At 39.6% G+C, this 25,096-nt stretch overlaps 1 protein-coding gene across 2 annotated transcripts; it reads left to right on the top strand.

Moving 5' to 3' along the window:
- Window positions 1–4,974: 4,974 nt before the first annotated feature.
- Window positions 4,975–23,901, top strand: LOC101879733 (protein-glutamine gamma-glutamyltransferase E-like). Of its 2 annotated transcripts, none has more exons than XM_031054519.1 (13): window positions 4,975–5,099; window positions 11,384–11,551; window positions 11,863–12,105; window positions 12,621–12,739; window positions 13,255–13,383; window positions 14,499–14,676; window positions 14,839–14,956; window positions 15,942–16,045; window positions 16,521–16,766; window positions 19,132–19,437; window positions 21,192–21,349; window positions 21,558–21,691; window positions 23,562–23,901. In XM_031054519.1, the coding sequence occupies exons 1-13, from the start codon at window positions 5,003–5,005 to the stop codon at window positions 23,707–23,709; spliced, it is 2,148 nt and encodes a 715-aa protein (XP_030910379.1). In that variant the 5' UTR covers window positions 4,975–5,002; the 3' UTR covers window positions 23,710–23,901. The 2 variants fall into 2 exon arrangements, with proteins under 2 accessions (XP_030910379.1, XP_030910378.1); XM_031054518.1 differs by having other exon boundaries at window positions 14,839–14,974.
- Window positions 23,902–25,096: the final 1,195 nt, after the last annotated feature.

The following is a 25,096-nucleotide window of genomic DNA, read 5'->3' as shown; positions in this document are numbered from 1 at the left end:
GGATGGCCCCAAAGCTAAGTAGATACCACAGTGGTGGCTAGAAATGTCTAGTCTGATTTGAAACTAAGAAAAGTTGTGTAGTTGTGGATAAAGATGAGCTACAGAGACAGCCCTTGTATACAGTGCTAGATTTTGCAGAACAGGTTTGGTTAGATTAATGCTATGCTACTGACTGGGGAGAAAACATCCTCAAAACCCTGACAGCCCTCTGTACTGCGGGCATGGCTTGTTCCTTGGCACTCATGGATTCCAAAGAATTCCCATTCAGAGAGAGCATCAGACACAATTATCCACAATGCAATATACAATAAACTCCTAGCTACTTACAGCTCTTCTAAACCTTTAAGCACCAGTCTGACTGTCTCTGCTGCTAAAAAGTTGAATAAGGAAAGGGACAGTAGAGCTGTAGGGATCACCCAGAAGAAAGGGGACTGGTGGTAGGACATGAGGTGTGGGAAGTAACTCTGGCTTCTGGGAGAGGCATCTCCTACTCCTGCAGTGGTGGCTACCTGTAACAGCAGCATGTATCCCACTTGGCAGCAGTAACAACTGCTGGGAACTTCCAGTACCCTGACACCAAAAAAAGGTGGCATCTTGCGAACTCCCCCACAGCCAATGTCATGGCAGTTTAATGCTTTACTGACTGTTACAAGTCCAGCTCTCACCAGCCCACTGCCAAAGGAGCTGGCAAATTGTGGAACAATACAGCACTACACAATTTCCTTCTAAAAGGAGAAAATGTCTAGCTATGAATTAAAGGGTTTGTGGACAGAGATGCATTTAGATCCAGGTGAAGTACTGTTTTAAATTCTTGGAACAAATTCAGCATTGCCAAAATACCAATGCTATTCTAGTGGTACTGTTGCTGCAGATGTAACAGTCCAAAGTTACACAATAAAAAAGAGTTGCAGGGTGAAACACTCACTCCTTAGGCCAGCAGATGATAATGGAAAACACAGAAAAGCTATGAGTATGTGAGATTTCTCATTTTAGGTATTGCCAGTTCTATTTTAGAGAGCATGTTTGATTTCAGTACAGGAACTGAAATGCAGAAGTTACATATATGCTGATTTTGTACTTTCTTATTCACTATCATCTCTTCACTTTTCTTGCTTGATTTGGTCTCTGGACCAAATGGATTCTCCTGAAGCTTCCACTTCCTTTGTCCCAGATCTTTTCTTTGTCTCACACTCATATCCCTGCCAACCATCCCCAGTATGACACAACCATCCTCCACCATCCATGCCAACCATCCTCCTCAACGACACAAAGCTGAGTGGTACACTTGACACACCTGAGGGACAGGATGCCATCCAGAGGCACTTGGTCAAGCTTGAGGGGTAGGCCCATGTGAACCTCATGAAGTTCAATGTTGCCAAGTGCAGGGTCCTGCACGTGAGTCAGGGCAACCCCCAGAATCAATACAGGCTGGGGAATGGTGGGATTGAGAGTAGCCCTGAGGAGAAGGACTTGGGGGTACTGGTGGATGAAAGATTGGACATGAGTGGGCAATGGGCGCTTGCAGCCTAGAAGGCAAATCATATCTTCAGCTGCATCCAAAAGAGCATGGTCAGCAGGTCAAGAGAGGTGATTCTGCCCCTCTGACCTGGTGAAACCTCTCCTGGAGCACTGCATCCTATTCTGGAGTCATCAGTACAGGAAAGACATGGACCTGTTGGAGAGGGTCCAGAGAAGGGCCACAAATATGATTAGATGGATGAATCACCTCTGCTATGAGGGAAGGCTGAGAAGGTTGGGCTTGTTCAGCCCAGAGAAGAGAAAATGCTTGGGAAACCTTACTGCAGCCTTTCAGTTCTTAAAAGAGGCCTAGAAGAAAAATGGGGAAAGACTTCTTAGCAGGGCCTGTTGTGATAGAACGAGGGGTAGTGGTTTTAAACTAAAAGAGGGGTGATTAAGGCTGGATGTGAGGAAGAAATGTTTTACAATAAGGGTGGTAAAATCCTGCCACAGGTTGTACAGAGATGTGATGGATGCGCCATCCTGGGGGACATTCAAGGCCAGGCTGGATGTGGTTCTGGGCTACCTGATCTAGTTGAAGATGCCCCTGCTCATTGCAGTGGGGTTGGACCATCTAAATGGACTTGGAAGGTCCAACCCAAACTATTCTATGGTATTTCCTCAAATTTCCTTCTCCTCTTACTCAGTGATACTCTTCTTGCATTTTAATGAATACCAAACTATCATTCTGGTTCAGTTTTCTACATCTTTGGCTCACCTCCAGTTTCCTTTATTTCTGTGATCTTTTTTCCTCTTGTGGGGGAATACTTCTTCCATGAAGAAAATATCAGAATGTGTGGTTTTCCTTTTCCCCTTAGTTGAAACCCTGTCTAATTTTCCATTTTTAATTTCTCCATTTCCCTTTTCTCTCTCAAATGTTTTTTTTTCTTTCTCTCCACTTTCTAGCATGCTCCATCCCGCTTCCTGCTATGTTCCATCCCAATTATTGATCTCCTTATTTATGCTCTAGTCTTTCACACTTGTTTGGCTTCTCTCTAATAACAATTTTAATTTCTTGAGATGAACTAGAAAGGCTACTGTGGGGCTTCCTGGTGATTCTTGTGAACTGGCTTATACTGGCAGAAACCAGAATCTCAACTGATGCAATAACAGACAGATACAGTGCTAATATATCTGTTTCTATGTAAAACATTCTATTACTTCTTTTAAATAAGCAGTTTTTAAGATGAACATGACACACAAGAAGTCTGCAGGCTTGTATGTCATGCTAGTCAGGAACTCGGTAACCCTTCACCATAGGACAGAATGCAAAGTTTAGTCACTGGGAGTAAACAGTCACAGCAATAAAGCAATAGCAAGGCCAAATGAGAATGAATCAATCCTGGATGCAGAATACTTAGTTTCCCTACTGAGGCATTCTTTACATCATACAGTTCAGCATGAAGCACCAAGAGCAGGCAAGAGGATGAAAAAGTGTCACTGTCACAGCTTTCCTATCAAAATAAATTCTCCAAGGACAGCTCAACTACACACATACATACTATTCTTGACAAATGTGCATAGAGTCCATTCTTAACCTCCACAGAAAAAAAATTATTTAGAACCTACCTAGAGGGTCTACCTTTTCTTCACTCCTAAAATTTTTATTCTGTACTTCACTTCAGTGTCTTTTCAGAGACTGAAGGTTTTAAGACCATGACTCCCCAAGTGGTGTCCTTGTTTTATAACCACTTTTCACCCTTTTCACTTTTTTTCACTTTTCACTCATCATCATCCTGCACCTGCATCTGGTTTGGATGGGCGTAACTCTGTCCTAATTTTTTTAAGTTCTCTATTCTTTGTATTGTTGAAATTACCCAGCTGAGGTTAGCCCAGGGCTAACACAGTACTTCAGCTGAAGCGTTACTAACAGAACGAGTCAAAGACCCAAGGCAGGCTTAATGGCACTTCAGTCACTATGCCCTTCCAGTTTTATAGTAATCCATTGCCCTTCAGTCACTATGCCCTTCACTCACTATGCCCTTCACTCACTATGCCCTTCACTCACTATGCCCTTCCAGTTTTATAGTGATCCATTGAAACAATGCAGCATTTGGGTTTTTTTTCAAGGAGTTACACAATAAACTAATATAAGTCCTGTGTAATTGATGTTTTCAAAGTGTGCTTATGAAAATAACGTGGGGGATCTTGCTGCAAATCAAAGTAATATATATGATAGCTACCAGTTCTTACTTCCTTGGTGTATTGATCTGTCAAAGCAAAAAAATTAGATTGACTGACTTCTTGGCTAGCTATTAATCATCTTCATCTTCTAGACATTAACAACTTTATCTATTCCAGTAGTTTCCAGCAATTTACATCAAATTAATTGATGTCAACAATAATTTCTCAGCTCTTTCTCATGCCACTTGTCCCACTTTATGCATAGATACTGTGCTTGTTCATTTCGGATCATAGGAAATTTCTGCCCCTCACATTCTTCGAGGTAAGCACTAACATACCAGAGACTGATTGAGTCTCTTCTCATTGTAGATAAGTGAGATGAAGTAATAATAAAATGAGACAAAATACCTTTTTTGAATTGTGTAAGTGTAAGGAAATGAAGGAAACGGAAGTTCCTGTGTAGGGGTGGGCAGCGGGAGAGGAGAAAGAGAGATCCAGGATCAAATTGCTAGAGGGCTTATATGAATAATGAAGTATTAGCCTGAAAAAAAAAGAATATTGTGAGGCCATGCCAACACATTCATTTCTTTCTATCTATAAAGTGTCCTATATGTGCAGATCGAAGTATTTTCACAGTTATTATTCTGTCTTTATAGTCAGAAACTAGATGAGTAACCACCACAGAAGCACAAATTATAGTAGTAATTTGTACCTGTGACAAAATGAGTGTTTTATTTTATGAGGATAAAGTTTATTTTTGTGCAGGGAGAGTTAGCACCTGAGATCTCTCCTCAGAGCTACTCAGCATTCAGTGGTTTGTCAAGTTAATAGCAGCTTACGTTACATTTGCAGCATTAATACCATCAGTATTATTCACAGAGACTCTAAGGAGGGGCTGGCACAAAGGCATTACTGTGGTGATCCCCAAAAAAGGGCTGATGAGGTGAATGAAGCATTTTGGGTTTTCCTGCAAACTTACAAGTGCACTCATAGGAGAGAACCCTATGACTTTTATTACAAATATATAATTTTATTACATTAATACTCATCTATGTATCATACTGGGAAAATACACTAATTCATACTGACTCAAAAAGTATTCCTTCCTGAGTGACAAAGTACTGTATGTGAAATTCTGGATTCTAGGTATGCAATTAAATGCTCTACTTTTCTAAGTATCTCTGTCAACCGTCTGGATAAATAGCCTGAATTGCATAAGTGCAATGTATTAAAACCCATGAGCTAATATACGGTCACTAGGAAGTTTACATGCCCACTGGTATGACTTACCTGCCTCACCCACCTAATGTGAATTATAATTGGTTTGAACATGAGGAGAGGCCTGAAGTTTTCTCTATAAATGCTGCCACACAACCAGAGTTTTAAGTCTTATCATATAGGCCTACAATTGCTCACAGAAACACTAAGAAACACAGAGGAGCAAGGAAGCATGACTGGTAAGTAAAAGAAAATAAAAACAAAATAAAAGGGAAGAAAGCCTTTCTGTGCATAAGGAATGGGGAACTGGTAATGTAATGTCAGCTTTCTCTTTGGGGTTGTGTTTTGTGAAGGGCTCTGAATTGTTGGAGTGCACTACATTTTGAGATTATGAATATGTTGCTTCAGTATTTTTCTTCCCTGCATTTTCCAAAAGACACAAACAAGGAAAAGAAGATAATCCATCCACTATCATACTGGAGTTAAACAGTATAAAACCACAAATAGAGCAAAGGAAGCTCAGCAAACTGCAGACTGGTTTTTAGCATGAAACTTAATGTAACAGAGAGTAGTTCAGGTATGAATGAATCTTGCGTTAATGGGAATATATGTGCCAAGAATAGACTATAGGCTAGATTCCTTCCTGCAGATTCAGAGTCAGCAAACTGCAATGCCATTTTAAATACCTGTTAAAATCATTGTGAAAGACAAAGGAACTTTAAAATACAGACAAAGCAAGCAGATGTCCAGCAGTAATGTATTAGAAGGAAAGATACTAAGTCAGTACACTTCAGCAAGGTTGGCTGTGTTTTTGCTTAGGCCTGACTAGCTAGGATCTCTGTAAAAATGTATGGTGGGCCTGAGTGCAGATGACACCACTTTATCTCTTCTGGGCATAGAGTTCATGCGGTGATGGCTTTATGTGACAGGTTTGAAAAGCTCAGGAAATTAACAAAAAACAGCCATCTACAGAGCATAGGCTTGAGTGCAGAAAGGACAGGTATTGTTTTCCTCCCATGGTTGAAATAGGCAGAGTTACTCCATTCTCACAGTTTTAGGAGAATTGATTGCACAAACTCTTAGGACACAAGTGTTCATTCATCTAATATAATTTAAAATTATCATGTTATTGACCTGATCTTATTGTGCTAGCATCGCTCAACAGTGTCTGCTGTTTGCTTGGCCTGATAGTGTGTAATTAATGACTGCCTCAATGCATCTGCTAAGTGTAATGCCATCTAAATGATCACCTGTTTAAAAGTGGAACACAGATTGGGAGGGAATGAGGTGCATACAATGGTCACAAAGCTATTGATTCCCTCATAAATGTCCTCCACTGTACAGAGGTTAAATAAATGGCAAAACACAATTTGACAGGTCAAGCTGAAAGACTGGACTGAGTTGAAAAGTATTTTTTTTTAACAAAAGAACTATATTGTAAAGTGGAAACTAAATACCTTCATCTACAGCAGTGGTGAAAAACCCACAAACTAATTGTTTCTGCATTGTAACACATCCTCTTATGTAATGATTTGCCAATAATTTAGCCAAGACATTTTAGCAAGGTGATTCCTAAAAACTTCCTCTTTAAGTGTCATATACCAGTCTCTTCTTAACCACAATTTTCTCATTGCACAAAATGCAAGAAGTGATAGCAGCATTTACTGAACAAACTAGTATTTGCTGATGATGCTCACCACTTGCTTGTGACATACCCACAGCCTAAGAAATAGCCAAGCCCAAGTTCAGTTAGAGATGTCAAAAATGCCAGGAATGCTCCTCACAGTGCTACACACAATTGTAATGTGAAAAACGGTAAAGGTCTGTATGCAGGTATGTGTGCACATAATATTTCACTCTCCCTCTCTCCCTCTCCTTCCACACCCTCCAATACACACATCCTGTAAATATACACACTTTTTTCCTCAAAACTTTCAATGCATCTGTGGGCCAATCTCTAATGGATCTACTTCAAAAGAATCTAGAAGATAGTGCATAAAGAAAAGCATATAAATGCATAAAAGCACCTATAAAGATTCTATAAATTCCATTGTGTTATTTTTTAAGGGTTTTGATAGTCTGCAGGACACTACCGCTACTAAGGATTCAGCAATTTTATCTCAGCTTCCATCTGTCACTTTTAAGCTTCATTGTCATTATAACTAAGATATGAGTCACACCTGCAAGCATCTTGGTTTTGTATTAGAATTATAAGTGCTTGCCTGCAGAATGGGACAGCATGTCATATTCTTAGAAGAAATTAGCAGAGTGACATAGTGATGGGAGCCTGCAAAGAGGTATTCTTTGCTGATGAGTGTGCAGCAGTTGCTGGAAGTTAGAATTTCCAAATAATGTCTTTACTCCATTCCAACTGATGTGTGCATAAGCGGGAGAAGTAGGGAAATACATTTAAATATAATAAGCTATAAATAACAGGTTGCATGTGACTATGAGGGAGCTATCCAGGGAACCTAGCATAGACCCATCCCAGTCTGTACACTCAGTTCGGCCTATTCCTGTGTGAAGTTCACTTAATAGTACATGTCACTACTGTGTCACTGACAATCTCCCTTCTGGAACAAGCCATCTTATCTGGAATGAACCAAGATCCAAACAAAAGAAATGAGCCCAGCTAACAGAGTATCCTACTGTACACAGACAAGATGGAAACTGTGTCAAGTTTGGCTGCCTTCAAAGTCTGTTGGAGAACTTTGGGGAGGCTTCAGACTACAGCAGGCTGCAGGCTTCAAAATTCAAAATGCCCCTCCTATTTGGGGCATTGCAAATGGAAGATGAAGGCAGAAAGTAAGATGTCTTGGACAACATAATAGGGTCCAGAAGAGAGCCAAATGCTTTTTCATCTGGACTTGAACAATCTACACTGGAGGACTAGTCCTGAAGACTGCTGATGTGAGTCAGTCACACCACTGTTCTAGGGCCCAGGTTGCTCCCTAGTGTGGTTCACAAATGCAGTGTAACTGTAAAAAAACAATTCCTGTATCTAGGATGGCAGGAGTGGGCTTTGTTGACAAAATTTCTTGCTTAATTATCTAACAAGGGAATGTGAGGGGAGACAGAATAGCTCAAGCTCCTCAGGGTACTGAAACAGTCCCTAGTGAGTCATGGGCATATGGTTGTAGCATGGTGCTTCATGGGTATGTAAGAAAGAGCTGTGCTCAGAAAGAATAAAGGAGCAAGTAGGCTATTCTAAGGATTTATTTCTTATGCTGAAACAAAGGCACAATTAATAGTATGTAACATTTAATAGAATTCAAGTTCCCTGTGTATTCATACAGAGTTGGTAGGGAAGAGAACAGCAATACAAAAAAGGAGAGAATTGTGGGAAATTAGTCTACTGCAAAAGATGTCCTTCACTAGTCAGTTCTGAACTCTTCTGCTGTATGTTTCTTCAACACAATTACTGCAGTGAGGAAAGAAATCTGGGTATCTCTGGAAAAGGACGTTGTGAGTTATATGACTGAACCAGTTTGCAAATATGATCCTGATACAGCTTATTCTGGGCATGTGAAACAAAATCCTAAAATGTCTTAGAGCTTTCATTTTCTGAAGGTCTGAAAGAATCTTCTCTTGCTGTCCACCAGAGTTTCAAGCACCTAGCTGTGCAGTCCTTACCTTTACAGCCACCATACAAGCTCTGCAAATACTACTTGTCTTACAGGAAACAATCTGGGTCAGATGTATTTTGTTTGACTACTATTCTGGCTAGTGTTAATATTTCTCATTCATTCAACCCTCATTTGCAAGCTTTGCCCATAATCTTTAATCCCATGGTCTGTTATGTATCGTTCATCTGTTTTACAAACAAAGCACAGGAAAGATCTGAAGGCAATTTGGCCAGAGCTGGTGACAAGCACCAGAAGCTGAAGCAACAGACACAACTTGTTCTCCTTGACATATTATCTTCCAGAATAAATGGACCGCATCTGGTTTTTAGAACATACTGTTTATAACTGTACTATCATGCCATCAAATACCAAAAACAATTATGCCATTGACCTATAGAGGACAGTGATATCCAGCACACTACTGCCATCACACAAAAAAGGTGAAATATGTGACCAAATCAGCACCAGCAGCTATATGGTGAAGAACTGCTGACTTTTCTTTTTTTTGTCTTTTTTCTTTCTTTCAACAGTAACTAATCTTGACACAAAGAGAAACAGTTTCTATGTATCCAAGGATAGGCTGAAATATTAAACCAAATCTATTCTAGAAATTGTTAGTGCGTCATTTAAGAGAATGTAAAAGTATGGGTAGGAGAGTGCAGCTTAACATCTTTCAACCTCTGAAGTTTGGACTTCACATTTTAAAATTAAATTCTAAGAAATTTAAATTTTAGAATTAAAGTATTACAGTTTTTAAATCACAGTTGGGCTTTGTGTATGATAAAAATATAGTCCCTCTTAAGATTAAATATTATCAATAAATAGAGATTCAAAGCAGTAGTCTGAATCATACCCAGTTAAAAACTGTTTGCTCTAATAACACCCTTTTATGGGAAATATTAATAAAACATGTCTGTATATGAAGTGGGCTGACCAAGTTCCAATTCTAGAATTTCCAAACATAATCCAAATCTGAAAATGGAACAATTTGGGCTGCTGAATACTGAGCACAGCCAATTGAAACTCTGAATTTAGGAAGGCACATAGCAGTCCAGCATAATGGGTATCACTCAGAGGCATTCTTAAGGCTGTGCATTGAATATGTCAAATTTTGCAGGTTGTTTAATAAAAGTATCAGAATTAGTGCTCTCTTAACAGAAAGTGGAGCCACCTGCAAAGCATAGCAAAAATCACTCTCCTTGAAATTAAGGAAAAGATTTTTGTACACAAATCGGCATTGCCAATTGCATGTTCTGAGATATCCTATGAAAAAAACAGTAGTACACCAGCTGAAAACAATGACAGCTATTTTATTACAAGTCACAAATGAACTTACCTATCATCTCTGTAGTGTGTCATGTAAATATGACATGAAGTGCTTGTCTGACATGCTTAAAGAGTAATTATGTGATAAAGGAAAACATGGTTCTTTAGCCTGATTAAATTTGGGGCAGAGACAACAGCTTGCTCATTGCTTTATGATTATTACAATGCAGCAGAAAAAAAATCAGCGTCAGGAAAACAATGGATACAGTGAATTAATTTGAAGAAGTCACTGTAAATATTGCTCATGAAGTATTATAAATTAAAAACAATATGGCGCAAGAAATAGTTATGCTGTTCCTGTAAATTTATAATTGTAACAGAAAGAAAAGCAGCTAAATGCCGATATTCTTATAAGTTTGAATACATTAAGAAACTCTTCAATGGCCAGACTGTTAGGAATAAATGTTGTCCAAGCTTCAGTTGTTAAATTGCAAGGAAATGAGATCAGGATGTGGGGACTGAGAGAATGAAAAAAATTAATGAAAAATGAATCCTCAAGCCTCGTTGGTAAGATAAAGGCTGGGGAGAAAAGAAGGTTATTCAAGCTCCACCCCACAGGAAATATTGCAAACAGGCACTTTTACACCTAGACTTTCAAACCAGTGAAAGGCACCAGCCATTCTGTGAGACAACAGAAGTAAAGGAGGCCATTCAGAGGAAAGCTCCAGAAGCTGCTTATACAGGACATACTGATCAGATATGGGCCAAGGTGAGCAAGGAGGAAGCCCCTTCTGTGGTGCTGTTTTTTTCTTACATCCACATCTCATATTCAACTCTGTAATGGACACTGAAAGATTACAACTTCTCTAAGGAGTGTTGATCCAATGTGGGGTGGGGGTGGTGGGAAAGGAAGATAAAAATTCTTCCATCAAGAGTTCTGAGAAGGATTTTTCACAGGTATTGGATTTTTTCCCAATTGCATGGGAAAAGCAAGATTATCAGAATGAGATTCAGGAGAGCAAGTATATTATCTGATAGAAAAATGCTGTACTTTGCAAATAGGAAAGAAGGGAAAGTCTGTAGATATTTGAAGTTGTCAGGCAGGTGAAAATGAGAGACTGTCAAATGTGACACAAGAGAAAAACAAAGCAGAACTTGAAGGTGCTATTGCAAAGGCTGAGGGAGGCTACAATAAGCAGAGAAGGTTGAAACCTGAAGTTAAAGCAGAGATGATACAAAAATTTAGAGGATCTTTTTCGGTGGTCTGTTTGTTACAATAGGCTTTTTTTTCTTTTCTTACATGCAAATATTTGTATGCTTGTAAATTGACAAGTCTAATAATAATTATAAATGGTCCCATGTTGCTTTTCCAACCTTGCCAGATAACTCCTGCCTTTCTAAAGACACATCTTCCCTATCTATCAGCTAGAGAGATAGTGGAGTCTTGCTTGAAAAAAATAACAAGTAAAAATAACAAAATGCTATAAATAAGTTATTTCTATTTTTGGTGGAAGCCTCACATGGGTAGTAGTTACATGTAGAAAGTAACATGCAATTCTTGAGAGTGTGTCTGTGTTCCTTCCTCCTTGGATGTCCCTATCAAGTTTTTTTGCTCTTCTCCCTTTTTATAGCTGCAACACAGCCAAGTACCAACTGGCACCTGAAAGAAAATGCAAGAGATCACCACACAAGTAAATTTTCTAGCAAAGAGTTAATTGTGAGGAGAGGACAGGCCTTCACTGTCACCTTCAATGGAACAGGACAGCCTGAACAAAATTTAACATTCATCGCAGAAACAGGTATGGCTCCCAACTTCTTTAACAGAAAGAGTAATGCTATCTTGTGACACTCTTTTGGCCTGATATGCAGTATAGGGTGGCAAGACAATTCCTCAGAGCCAACATGCTGATTCACACAATAATGGAAGTGTTTGAGGTGTTTGTTGTACTACTCCCATCTCAGCTAGCAGTGATAGCTTCCTTCAGTTTCCAACATATGGCACAAATTCATCATAGGGGAGAGTTACATCCCTTCTGAGTTTATTCACAACTAGATCAGTATTTCAGCAAGCTGGGGGAAAAAAATACATGTTGTTTATTTTCCTCAAAAGGTCCAAAACCTTCAAAGCTGGCTAAGACCCAGGCCACATTTGGTATCTCCAGCACAATGAGCACAGAGAGCTGGAGTGCAATTCTGCAGTCTACCAGTTCCAGCTCCGTGAGCATCTCCATTTCCAGTCCACCTAATGCTGTCATTGGACGTTACAAACTGAGTGTTCAAACTACTTCAAGTGGCAGCTCCTCTACAGCAATCCTTGGCACTTTTGTTTTGCTTTTTAACCCTTGGTCTTCAGGTAAGAATATGTTGAATTTCCCCAGAAAGAACTAAATTGCTTGTAGCTTCATTAATATTTGCAGCTTCTTCATTTGATATATGCTTCTTTAATACGTGGGCTGAAGATTCACCACATAATGTATCAATGAGAATAGGGCTTAACAGTTTGTTAGGACCTTCTGGTACATAAAACCGGCTCTATATCAGGTGCTTACTAGAAAGCTTCTTGTCCTAAAAGATTAAGCTATGCTTTTGGCAGAGCTTTCCTACTTCTGCACAAGTTTAGAAGAATGTGTCTGGTCTCTGTAGAACCAAGAGCCATATCTACCAGTTGCCATCTTCTCCCAGATTTGAGATTGTCATACCTCTGTCTTCACTCAGACACTCCCCACCCTGAGTTTCATTTGCAACATGATCCGTTTGTAACAGTAAGAACAGCAAAGGGTGGATATCTGCAGATGTTCTTACTGATGGAAAATGAGTGGTTGTACATTGTAATGGAGACTCTAATTGTATACTGTTTTGGTTTTTCAGGTGATGATGTGTTCATGCCTAACAAGGCTGAGTGTGAGGAATATGTGCTAGAAGAGTTTGGCATCATTTTTGCGGGCAATAAAAATCATATCAACAGCTTTGGATGGAACTTCGGCCAGGTAAATGCGGCACAGAAGCACTAGACAGTGTTCTGTGCTCTGGTTTGCACATGAACTGGGTGACAAGGGCTTGTTTTCTTTTTCCAGTTCATCACATACACCTCTGAAGAGCAGGACACTGTGGTATTGAAATCAGAACTTGTGACAACCCCTGTTATATTGATTAATATGAGGATTTGTAATTGACTAGTCAGTGACATGACCTAGGACTCAGAGGGCCAGCCAGCAGAAACTTTAGTGTCTGCTGGGCAGTAAAGTACTGTAGCAATGCTAAGAGTCAAAGACCCAGGCTTAAGTCCACAGATTCCAAGTTGTGAAAAGCTCTTTGAGGTCTAACCTTCACAGTCTGCTCAGGCTGCCTTTTTATACAGTAACTCCTGGCTGAGCTGCAGCACTTCTTTAAGCAATTAAACAACAACAACAACAAAAATTAAAATGCTCACATGGCTCTATTTGTCCTGATTATTAGCAATCTGTGTTTCCAGAACACTAACTTACTTCTCTATCTAACATAGTTTCAAGGAGATATTCTCAATATTTGCCTTTCCATGCTGGATCGAAGCTTAAACTATCGTCAGGATCCTGCCACAGATGTATCCCACCGAAATGACCCCAAGTACCTGGGCCGTGTTCTCAGTGCAATGGTAAGCAACATGTTCAAAAAGTCCGAACTGCCAACTCACTTTTCTTTGTAGCAGAAAACTAAGTGAAAGTAAGTATATATAAGTTCTCCGAAATTTTAGGCCACTGACTGTATGCACCAAAAATGTGGGCCAAAGAAACACCTAGGTGGTCCTTTGATCTAAGCCTGCCAGATTTATGTCATCTGCAGTGTTTCTGACACACTTTGATATCCAGTGGTAAAACTGAAATTATAAGACATGCGGTGGCATGTAAAAGGACCATACCCTTGGAGGTCTTTAGTCCAACCTTCCATTTGAAGTGGAACTACAGTGGTGCTAGATCAGCTCAGCCACAGATTTCACAGACTCTCCAGGTGCCCAGTTCAGAGCTGCACTACCCTCTTAAGCGAGAAATGTTTCTTTCCCATCAAACACGATTTTCCCAAGCTATAACTTCCTGCCACTGCCCCTTGTAATATAACCTGCCAGCACAGAGAAAAGTTGTAATCTGACAATTTAGAGTGTTCCACTCAAGTACTTGTAAGATGCTATTCCATTCTCTTTAACCCCTTCTTAACCAGAATAAACTAGCTGAATGCTCTCAATTTCTCCTTGTATATTTTGTGCTCCAGGGCCCCTGACTCATGCCCTCCCTCTTCAGTGTCTCAACATCCCCTTGAACTGAGAGACCCTAAAGTGGATAGAGGATTCCTGCATAACCTTGCTAGGGATAATAAAAGGGTGCTATGGCTTTTGTCAATCTCCTGGTCACACTTTTCCTAATGTAGCCCAGCGGCATGATATGCTTTGATGATGCCATTCAACCAAGCAGTGGTAAAGTTGCCACCTCACGTCAGGAAGGTTCACTGAAAACTGGTGTTTGCCTTCTTGCCTGATGCTACTGTACATTTGAGTAGGAGAAACAGTGATTAAATGTTTTCCATTTCTTGAGAGGATACATATTTAATTCCCCTGAAAAGATAAGCTGCTTTCTGAAAGACAGCTGCATGAAGCAGTGGAATTTTGTCCACTAAAATGTCATTTGAGACTTTTCTCCTTCCTGCCCCCCAGATGCTACTACATTTGTTGTAAACTCTTAATTTATCTCATTGTAATTTTAGTGACTATTTTTATAGGTGAATGCCAATGATGACCAAGGGGTGCTGCTAGGAAACTGGAGTGGAAATTATGAGGATGGGAAGAGTCCAAACAGCTGGACTGGAAGTGGTGAAATCCTGCAAAACTGGAAGAAATCGGGATTCAAACCTGTTAGATATGGACAATGTTGGGTTTTTGCAGCAGTATTGACTACAGGTATGCTTTATATCATGCACGGAACTGACACTGCACAGATTCTATTAAAAGAGGCACTGATAATACATCACACATGAAAGCCTTTCAAGACATTAGTATGTTACATGAAACTTCATATTCCAGATATACTGCTTTCTGACTGGTTTTCTATTCACTCTTTAGTGCTTAGATGTCTGGGGATTCCCACTCGTACAATTACAAACTTCAGTTCTGCCCATGATGCAGATGGAAATCTGCGTGTAGATGAGTTTTATGATGCTTCTGGAAATCATCTGGACAGGTCAGCTGACAGCATATGGTAAGGCTTTATGATATTTAATGGTAGGACCTCTCAAGGCCTATAGAGGTAATGGTATTTAATATAGAGGTTATGATATTTAATGGTAGGACATCTCAATGCCTTCAGGTGCAGAATACAGATTCTAATGACAAGTACTTTGTCACCTTCTTAAAAATTGCCTTAAAAACAACTACAAAGACCATGGATCAATTAAAAATACTGCAATATAATACGACAAAATATGACAGTATAATATGACAAAATTTTGCAATACTGCAAAATAATACAACAAAACTTGGCGCTCTTTTTTGGTTAAGCAGAATTGTGACATGAGTTACAACAGCTAACTGAAGCCAGAGAAGGCAAAGTTAACAGTCATGATGCCACAGATGACTGAAAATTTGTGATATTACACTGCAAATATCAAACAGTTGGACTTCACTTAGTTTGGCACTATTCTTCAAAACAATTTCATGTTAAAACTGTAAAAGTTCAACAGAACCAGCTTCCCTTTTTTTTTTTTCAGTGACATTTTTAACAGTGAAAATTATATAATTATTGCCACTACTGAGCATCAATGAAATTCAGACAAGCTTGTACTCAGCAAAGAATGGGTGCAGTCCTTCATTTTTGCCTTTACTCCTCTGCTTGTTCCGGACCCATTCTAAATATAAGTGTAACTGCAGCATTGTGCTATAAGTAACCCAGCTAAAACTAAAGAAGTGCATGTGCTCAGAACTTTTAGAGAAAAACTGGCTCAAGACATTTTGTATATTTTTATAAATTTGCTTTCTGCCCTTGAACATTTATGTCTGTTCCACAATATTCAATTAATCCAGTTAGGATCAGAATGGAATCAGTCTCAGACAAGAACCTATGCAAAGTAAGGCATTTAACTAAGATGTCTGATTAACAGATGTGAACCATTCCAACAGCAATTTAGACATACATACTAGTAGCTTACTTTGTTCATTTTTGCGCATAGGAATTTCCATGTTTGGAATGAAAGCTGGTTTTCCCGCAGTGATTTGGGCCCCTCATACAGTGGATGGCAAGTTCTAGATGCAACTCCCCAAGAAGAAAGTGGAGGTACACAGATTTAATTTCAAGAATAATGGTGAAAAATTATAAAGTCAGTCATCTTCAGAGAGAAGGGAGAAAAAAAAACACCAAAAGTAAAACCACTATACAAAGTAATTCCTCATCCTGCTCAGAAAGAAAGTGGCAGAAAAGGATATTTTATCTGTTGCATTAGAAAAGCCTCAGATTATTTGTGGGTGCCAAGAAACAAACTAGACTTCTAGGAGCAGTCTTTTGCAGCAATTCCTATATTTCCAATGTAGGCATCCTGAGTTACTGCAAATCAAGGGATAATATAAAATAAATCAAGTGTCACTTCAGCATAAACACAAAATACACTGATGCTTGGCCTGGTATGAGGGTCTACATGGATGAAAGGGCTAGAATTGGACAACAGCACTGAGCAATTCAGGAGTCATTGACAGATATCTGTCTAGTAGTCTGCTTACTGTCAGAGAGTCAGCTTTTTTTTTTGATGCCATAGGAATTTATCAGTGTGGTCCTGCCTCACGGAATGCCATCAAAGAAGGAGATGTGGATCTGGACTATGACTGTCCATTCGTATTTGCAGAAGTGAATGCCGACTGTATGTACTGGAATTATGAGGCCACAACTGGAAAGAAAACATTAATGTTCTCTAAGTCTACTGTAATTGGCCAATTCATCAGCACAAAGGCAGTTGGTAGAGATGATCGTGTGGATGTCACAATTGATTATAAATATGAAGAAGGTAAAGAAAATCACTCATTCTTCTGGTTACATAGCTACTTCATCCCCAAACACATAAATTTGAGGGTAGGAGTCTCTTAGTGTCAATTTTGGGCAACTATAAAGGTAGGAGCAAAGTTTATACTCTGCTTATTAAGTTCTAGCAGAAAAGGGAAGAGAAGGTAAAGAATAAAAAAATACTGCCTTGCCCTTTCTGATATGGAGTTCTGATATGGACCTAAGTAAAGCAAGTCTAAGTATCCCTGAGCAGAACATTCACTGTTCCACCTACCTATTGCTAACGTTTACTGACTGCCTCTGCTTTGTGAAAATTAGTCTACAGCCCAGTTATTTGACACCATAATGAAAGACCTCTTAAAGAAACCTAAACTAAATCAGCACTCAGTCCAGGAAAAGCAACTCTTTCAAAGGGTCAAACAGCAGGTCAAACCTTGCTGCCACAGTGAGTAAATAGTGTGAGGGTGGGCAAGAGGCTGGGAGGGGCCCAGCCAGGACAGTGGACCCAAACTGACCAAAGGAATAGTCCATGCCACTGCTCAGAAATAACAGCTCAGCAAGAGGTGAAGGAAATGGGGAGGGAAGAGCAGGGGCCTTTGCAGTTATGGCATTTGTATTCTCAAGCAACCATCCTATGTGCTGAAGCCCTGCTTTCCAGGAATCACAGAATCACAGAATCCCAAGTGTTGGAAGGGACCTCGAAAGATCATCCAGTCCAACCCCCTGCAAGAGCAGGGTAACCTAGAGTACATCACACAGGAACTTGTCCAGGCGGGCCGTGAATATCTCCAACGTAGGAGACTCCACAACCTCCCTGGGTAACCTGTTCCAGTGCTCTGTCACTCTTACAGTAAAGAAGTTCTTCCTGATGTTAACGTGGAACCTCCTATGCTCCAGTTTACACCCATTGTCCCTTGTTCTACCACTGGATATCACTGAAAAAAGCCTAGCTCCATCATCCTGACACCCACCCTTTACATATTTGTAAACACTGATGAGGTCACCCCTCAGTCTCCTCTTCTCCAAGTTAAAGAGACCCAACTCCCTCAGCCTCTCCTCATAAGGGAGGTGTTCCACTCCTTTAATCATCTTTGTGGCTCTGGGCTGGACTCTTTTAAGCAATTCCCTGTCCTTCTTGAACTGAGGGGCCCAGAACTGGATGCAATATTCCAGATGCGGCCTCACCAAGGCAGAGTAGAGGGGGAGGAGAATCTCTCTTGACCTACTAACCACACCCTTTCTAATGCATCCTAGGATGCCATTTGCCTTCTTTGCCACAAGGGCACATTGCTGGCTCATGGTCATCCTCCTGTCCACCAGGACCCCCAGGTCCCTTTCCCCTTCACTCCTTTCCAGCAGGTCAACCCCCAACTTGTACTGGTACATGGGGTTGTTCTTCCCCAGATGCAAGACTCTACACTTGCCCTTGTTGAATTTCATCGAGTTTCTCCCTTCCCAACTCTCCAGCCTGTCCAGGTCTCGCTGAATGGCAACACAGCCTTCTGGTGTGTCAGCCACTGCTCCCAGTTCAGTGTCATCAGTGAACTTGCTGAGGGTACACTCGGTTCCCTCATCCAGGTCTTGATAAAAATATTAAACAGCACTGGTCCCAGCACCGACCCCTGAGGGACTCCACTGGTCACAGACCTCCAGCTGGATTCTGTGCCATTGACCACAACTCTCTGACTTCTTCCTTTCAACCAGTTCTTGATCCACCTCACTACCTGATCGTCAAGCCCACACTTCCTTAGCTTATCTATGAGAATGCTGCGGGAGACAGTATCAAATGCCTTACTGAAATCAAGAAAAACCACATCTACTGCTCTACCATCATCCCTCCACCTACATCTGCCTTCTGTAGCATGGAGTGGATGTGTAGTAGTGAAAATATTCTTCTTTTTGCTTTGCTCATGTGCAGTTTTTGCTTTCCCTGTTGAATTGTCATTATCTTAAGAGCCTTCTCACCTTCCTTTGTTTTCTCCCCATCCTGCAGCAATGGGAAGTGAGAGAGAGGCTTGGGTGTATGTTTGGCTGCTGGTGTTATCAGCCTTCCCTTATATCAAGGCCTTTTTTCTGTTAGCAAATTAAGAGTACATTTCTAAGTATTACAACCATATAAAGGGAGAGAAATGGGAAGAGTGAGCAACTTTGGACTTAAGATTTTGTGTTACGGAAAAAAAAAAAGCTAACAGACGGGTAGTGACATTACTAATGGCAGTACCACAAAATCAAGTGTGCCTGTAGAAAACAGAGGCTCTGTTCATCTGCAAGTACAGATGTGACATTCTGCTGGCTTGTCTCTAGCAGTCATGTAAAATAAGACATGCATGTTAACCACTAAGAATAAATTTCATGGTTGTCTCTGACAGGCTCTACAAAAGAAAGAGATGTCTTTAAAAAAGCCCGTAAGAAGCTGGGACTTGAGGATAAATTTGATCCTACAGCACCAACGCCACAGGAAATTGATCAAAAGCCTGACATCTCAGGGAGGTTCAAGGTGGCTGGCCCTTTAGAAGTTGGCAAAGACCTCAGTCTAATTCTGGTTCTTGAAAACTTACAGTCCGATGCTAAGACTGTTCATGTAAATATGACTGCTTGGAGCACTGTGTACACTAGAAGACCAGTTCATGAGATCAGGAAGGACTCCATATCTGCCACTCTGTCTCCTAAGGAAGGTAATTTTTCAAATTACTCTTAATCATAGCTGTAAAATTATTTTATCAGTAAATGGGCATTAGAAGCTGGTCAAATCCAGGGAAAAAAATTAAAAAATGCAATCTTAAATTTCTGTGCAGAAAAGGCTGAAAAAAATCGTGACACACTTATAAACATTGAAAAGGCACGTTTCACATCACCATTTCCTTAAGTAGTATTCACATTTTGAAAAACATATCTAAAAAAAAAGGAAAAGAAGATGGTGAGCAAACATGAGGTTTCATTTAACAAAGTTTGCATAAAGAAAATAAGGGCAACAAAAGAGCATAGAAATCAACTCCAGCTAAATGTGTTCTGGTCAATTATGAGAGGCCCTCCTGAAAGGTAACAGGACATGGCAAACAGCAGAAACAAGAATATTATCCATTAGCACATTAGAGAATGGAATTAAAGTGTGAGGAACAGAAACAGCTGAAACAGCCTGCTAAGGTCCACAGAAAAGAAAGTTTCTATTGAAAAACTGTTGAGGAGTAAAGGGCCTCAGATTTTTTTTTTTTTTTCAGATGCAGTTTGATAACCTTTTGGAAGAAATTCTCTACTTAGATATGAGTATTGTTGAAAGATGACATTAAGTTACTGTTAGGAGTTTGGGATTAACAGATATATCAGCATCCCTAAAGTGAACTGAAAGATCACAGATTTGGAACTGATAGTATATTGTATTAATCTTAGGCTTTGAGTCACTAGTGAGAAGCAGAAATAATATTTCATTTCTTTACTATGTAATTTGATTTCTGAAGTTGGGATCTATCAGCTTCCTCTAAAGCATTTGGAATTGTTCTCTCAGTGAAGACGAAGTTTATATGCCTAATGGCACTGATGTCATGCAGGCACCTCATAATGTCTTGTACTCACACAGGCTGTGTTAAACCAGTAACTAAATTTACAGTCAGCAGGGAGGGTTTTCCCCAGATCTGATGGCAGGAACCATTGAAAGAGATTTTTCCCCCTCTTCTGGAGATATGCTCTGTTTGCTGGGATTTGTAGTTAAATCTGTTTGCTACTGCATGAATCTAAGATGTTCACCCTGGCCCCATTTTCTTGCTTACATTTGTGGATTTTGTGTTGGTGATTTGTGATATTTTCTTGTGTTTTTCATTTGCTGTCTACTGCTGGAAAGTACTTTGTGACTTACAGTGTTTACAAACAGCACAGCTACTTTACTTTTTTTCTGAACTTGAAGTTTATTGTACAAATAGCCAATGTGAAAATGGCCTGGATTCAGAGGCAGAGGAGACCCCTTCTGATTCAGTATTCCTTGATTTGAACTACAGCATGGAAACTACCATAAAACCACATTATAACAAAAAAGTGACTAGGGAAGACAAAAGAAACATAAAGATGTCATTCACTTCATCTCAGTATATCATGAGCGAGTAGAACTGATGAGGCCTATCAGATAATGTCCTATAACAAATGGAGTGCACTGGTAAACTCCTTAAACTTCAGCTGTCTTATCTTTCAGAGCAACTAGGAGGAAGACAAGCCAGTCAATCTGGTAGTAGAGAATGAAGGAGGGATAACATTTCATTGAAAAAACCCCACACAGTCTCCATAGCAAACCGATAGATTCGCACTAACTGAATTTGGCAATGATGGCTGAAGGCCCTCCTAGTCCTAGACACATCATAAAAGGAACATACTAATTTTAGGTACGAAACTCTGTGGGCTTATAAGTGCGTATCAATTTCTTTCTTTTTTTTTTTTCTTCCAGAAATACAACTTCCCATTAAGATATTGTATACTGAATATCAACAGCAGTTAACTACAGACAACACGATCCAGGTAACAGCTTTATGTCATGTAGAAGGTGGGATTCAAGTGCTAGTGCAAAGAGACATCACCCTCGACAATCCTGCCATCGACATACAGGTAAATTGCTGTCTCTTTGCTCTAATCGCAGTGTCAGAGAAAGGGGGAAATGAGCTCTTATAAGCACTTTCTTCACCAAAAATATTCTGCTCACATTCTGCCATGGCCCATCATAGCATCTCGTAACACCTCCTCTTCCAATGACTTAAAAGGTTTGGACAGAAAAGAATACCGAGAACCTGGCCTCTCAAGCATTTTATTTGCACAGGTACTCGGTGAAGCAAAAGTGAATAAAGAAGTGGATGTGGAAGTGATATTTAACAATCCTATTGATATGGAACTGATGAACTGTGTGCTGCAGGTAGAAGGCAATGACCTGCTCAGAGGAATCCTTGAGATAGAGTAAGTACAAGAAATGCCTTCTTTCTGCTATTAAAGATACATGAGCAAGAATGTAGGCATGGATGACTTGGAACTGAACAGTGGGATGAGACAGCACTTTTTTCTTGCTAGGAGGCCAGTCAATGTAACATCTCATAATGAAGTACACAACTTAGCACCATTGTATCCAAGCTAGGCTTTGCCTGCATAGTTTGAGGAGTCAAATAATTGCTGTCGTAATTGGACAGAACTCATTTTCCTGCCTATTTAGCAGGACTTATGGTTTCAGAAAAAAATACATTCTTACTCATGTAGTAAATTTTGCTGTCTATGCTACTATAGGCCAGATGGGTTGAACTTTCTTGTTCTGATTATAGGGACAACAATAGGATATGTGACTGCTTCTGTCCATACTATACACAAATTATAGCATATATTAACCAAGGAGGTTTTTTCCCCCCTTCACTTTATTAAATGGACTGCAAGTGCCAATCTGGTGTTCAGCCTTCTAAACAATTTCTGTTACATCAAACAGATAGACCTACACATACAAAGCGGATGCACAAGCGTACAAAATTGAACACAGTTTTGACACAAGTTGTGATCTCAAAGGGTGGTACCTCTAAAAAGTGCAACCCCAGGTATACTTTACGTGTACCTGTTCCAGAGGGAATAAATCACAACTATAAGGAGGATAGCTTCTAAAGAACAGACTAAACCACAACCAGCAGCTATCCCGTAGATGATTGAATTTACCTTACTAAGTATGGAACTTGAGCACAGCTGAAATCCATAAGGCAAGCAGAAACAGAATAGGGAAAATGGTGAATATTGCAATTAAAGTTTGGGTTGGGTTTTAATGAAAAAAAAAAAAATCCAAACCAAGAACTAAACTACAGGCACACTGATTTTCAAGCTGTCCTTTCAGAACTCTACAAAGTCAGGCTATTCATAAACAAAGTCAAGAAAATATTAGATGGTGTTGCAATAGCGAATGAGAAGACTGGAATAAAATAGGTTCCTTTTACTATAGATCCCAGGTTCCTATTCTTATGCTTTGAGGATTTTGTATCTTGTTTTCTTTTCCTTCAGCGTGTCACAACTGAAACAGAATTTTTCAGACTGTCCCTCACTTTGTACATATACAAAATTGCACACACACTTTTACATATGCTAGAAAGGCAGTTATTTTTAAAAAATACTGGGACAGACTGACTTTTAACTGAATACACACACATATAAACACAAACACACAGAGCAACTTAACATTGTCATTTGTGCTTGAGCAACTAGTAATGGTCTACCCCATAAGCTGTCCTGAGTGAATTTAGCAACCTCATGTTGCCTTATCACACAGAACTTCATCCTCAGGCAAGACAAGAAAATATGACAATGTAAGGCTGCTTGGAAAAACCATACACAAGTTTCCAAGAATTATAAAATATTCTGGTTTAAAACATCTTAATTTTCATTCAGAACTTCCTGCCAAGTAAGCACTGAGGTTTTCTTGATGCTATAATCTATCCTAATTCAGGAGTCTCTATTAACATTCTTAATAGTTTAAGATTATTTTTATTTTTTTTATAATTCAGTGACGTGTTTTACATCCTCTGTTCTACATGAAGCTTTACCTCATATGATACTAATATGTCCACCTTTGTGTGCTTATCTTGGTCACCACATCATGTATTCCTGAGGGAACTTAATGCATGGGGGTTTTTATTTAAATACAAATCAAATAATCAAGTCCTGTGTGGCCTTTTCATGGTCATCCTACACTGAACTGATAGGAGTTACTTACGATGGGAGATAAGAAAGTCAAGATGATGCACAAGCCTGTTTACAGCTTATATTTTTCCTTATTTTTTTTTTCTCTTTCTTCTACTTTTAGTGTACCACCAGTGAAAGCCAGTGAGAAATCCAGTACAAAGTTTAAACTCATCCCTTTTGAGACGGGTCGCAAACATCTACTTGTTAATTTCTCCTGTGATAAATTTGCAGATATCAAGACCTTTAAGATGGTGAATGTGATTGACTAACATGAAGATATACAATTAATGGTGTGTGTATAAATTGAACAAAATGTCACAAGAAAACTTGTATAAGAAAATAATGAGAAAATTAGCAAAACAAAGTCCTTGCTTCCTGTGATAAGGAGTTATGAACATCAGATCACCAAATTTTTACATTGTAATTTTAAATAAACTGAGGAACAGTTGATTCTTCATTTACTGCTCTGAGTGTTCATGTTGATAAGAAGAGCATTTTACCTTCTATTCAGAGACTGTTAGTTTGACATTTATCTGTTTTTCTTTGGAAATATTTTTTTTGTATCTGCAGAAACATTCATAAACTCATTTTTACACATTCAAAGCCTTATACAGTGGACTTTCAAAGCACTGTTTTACCTTACTGCAACCGTGATACTAGAACGCAGCCAGGATGCATTCCTGGAAAAAATTATTACAGTAACCAAATGAAGCATAGGAAATGTTCAAAAAGAATCTGGGTGGTATCCAATTTGAGAGCCATTTGACAAACACGGAGATAATTGCTTGGCTCAACACACAGTGGTATTTTGCACGCTGCTATTTTGCACTTGCTGAAAGTCTTCTTTGGGAATCAAAGGGAGGGTAATTTTATATTTTAACTTGAGAAGAATTAGAAATTCTTCACCATAGCTTGCACATCAGGAAGTCCTCTTTCAGAATTCAGGTTTAGTAAAGCTTACTTAAACCCTTTATGGGAGGACAGCATTTAAGGCCAAGAGCTGGGTTCCAAGAACTAGTGAACTAGGTGCAGCCCAGTGAGTGACTTGGTTTATAGCCAATAATTATACACCAGTTAAGTCAATCTCTGACTGAAAATGGTCTCTGCAGATGAACTGAATGGAAAGTCAAGCTAATGCTCTATTGCACTTTGGACTGCTGGACCAGGAAGTCAGTAAGATCTTAAAAAGTGCCTGGAGGCAGCATTTGCCCCCAACTCCTCACTGTTACTTGAGCTGCCCCAGTTCAGATTGACTATAGACTCTTTGTGTGGCTACTTGGACATACAGAAGGGACTCCACAACATTCGTGGAAGTTATACTGATTCTTTCTAGTAAAGAGTAGCAACAATGCAAGTGCCTTGTTACCCTGAGGATATGATAGTGCAATATTTGAACAATAGACAGAAATTATTCAGGAGATGAATGAAATAAAAGAATACTTTTCCTCTAAAAGTTAGCAAGCTGCACTGTAATGTCATGGGGAAAAGGAGGAACAAAATACTTCGAACCATTTTGGATGATAGGTGGGTGGAATTGAGCTAGGAAAAACACTTGCGACAGTGTTAAGTCATTAGTCACTTAGGAACCATGACCACTGCATTCCAAAGGGATTACAAAAGCAGCTGCTGATGCTTTACTGTGGTGAAGGTGTGGAC

The sequence above is a fragment of the Melopsittacus undulatus genome, chromosome 10 (assembly GCF_012275295.1).
Source record: "Melopsittacus undulatus isolate bMelUnd1 chromosome 10, bMelUnd1.mat.Z, whole genome shotgun sequence".
In the NCBI taxonomy this organism is placed as follows: Eukaryota; Metazoa; Chordata; class Aves; order Psittaciformes; family Psittaculidae; genus Melopsittacus; species Melopsittacus undulatus.
This window is presented reverse-complemented; position numbering and strand designations above follow the sequence as displayed.

Excerpts from the sequence above, each read along its gene's own strand:
- LOC101879733 (XM_031054518.1), top strand. The coding sequence starts at position 5,003 with ATGCTGCCACACAACCAGAGTTTTAAGTCTTATCATATAGGCCTACAA. Across the intron at positions 16,046-16,520 it reads TCCCCAAGAAGAAAGTGGAG|GAATTTATCAGTGTGGTCCT; the intron begins GTACACAGATTT and ends TTGATGCCATAG. Across the intron at positions 19,438-21,191 it reads CACTCTGTCTCCTAAGGAAG|AAATACAACTTCCCATTAAG; the intron begins GTAATTTTTCAA and ends TTTTTCTTCCAG.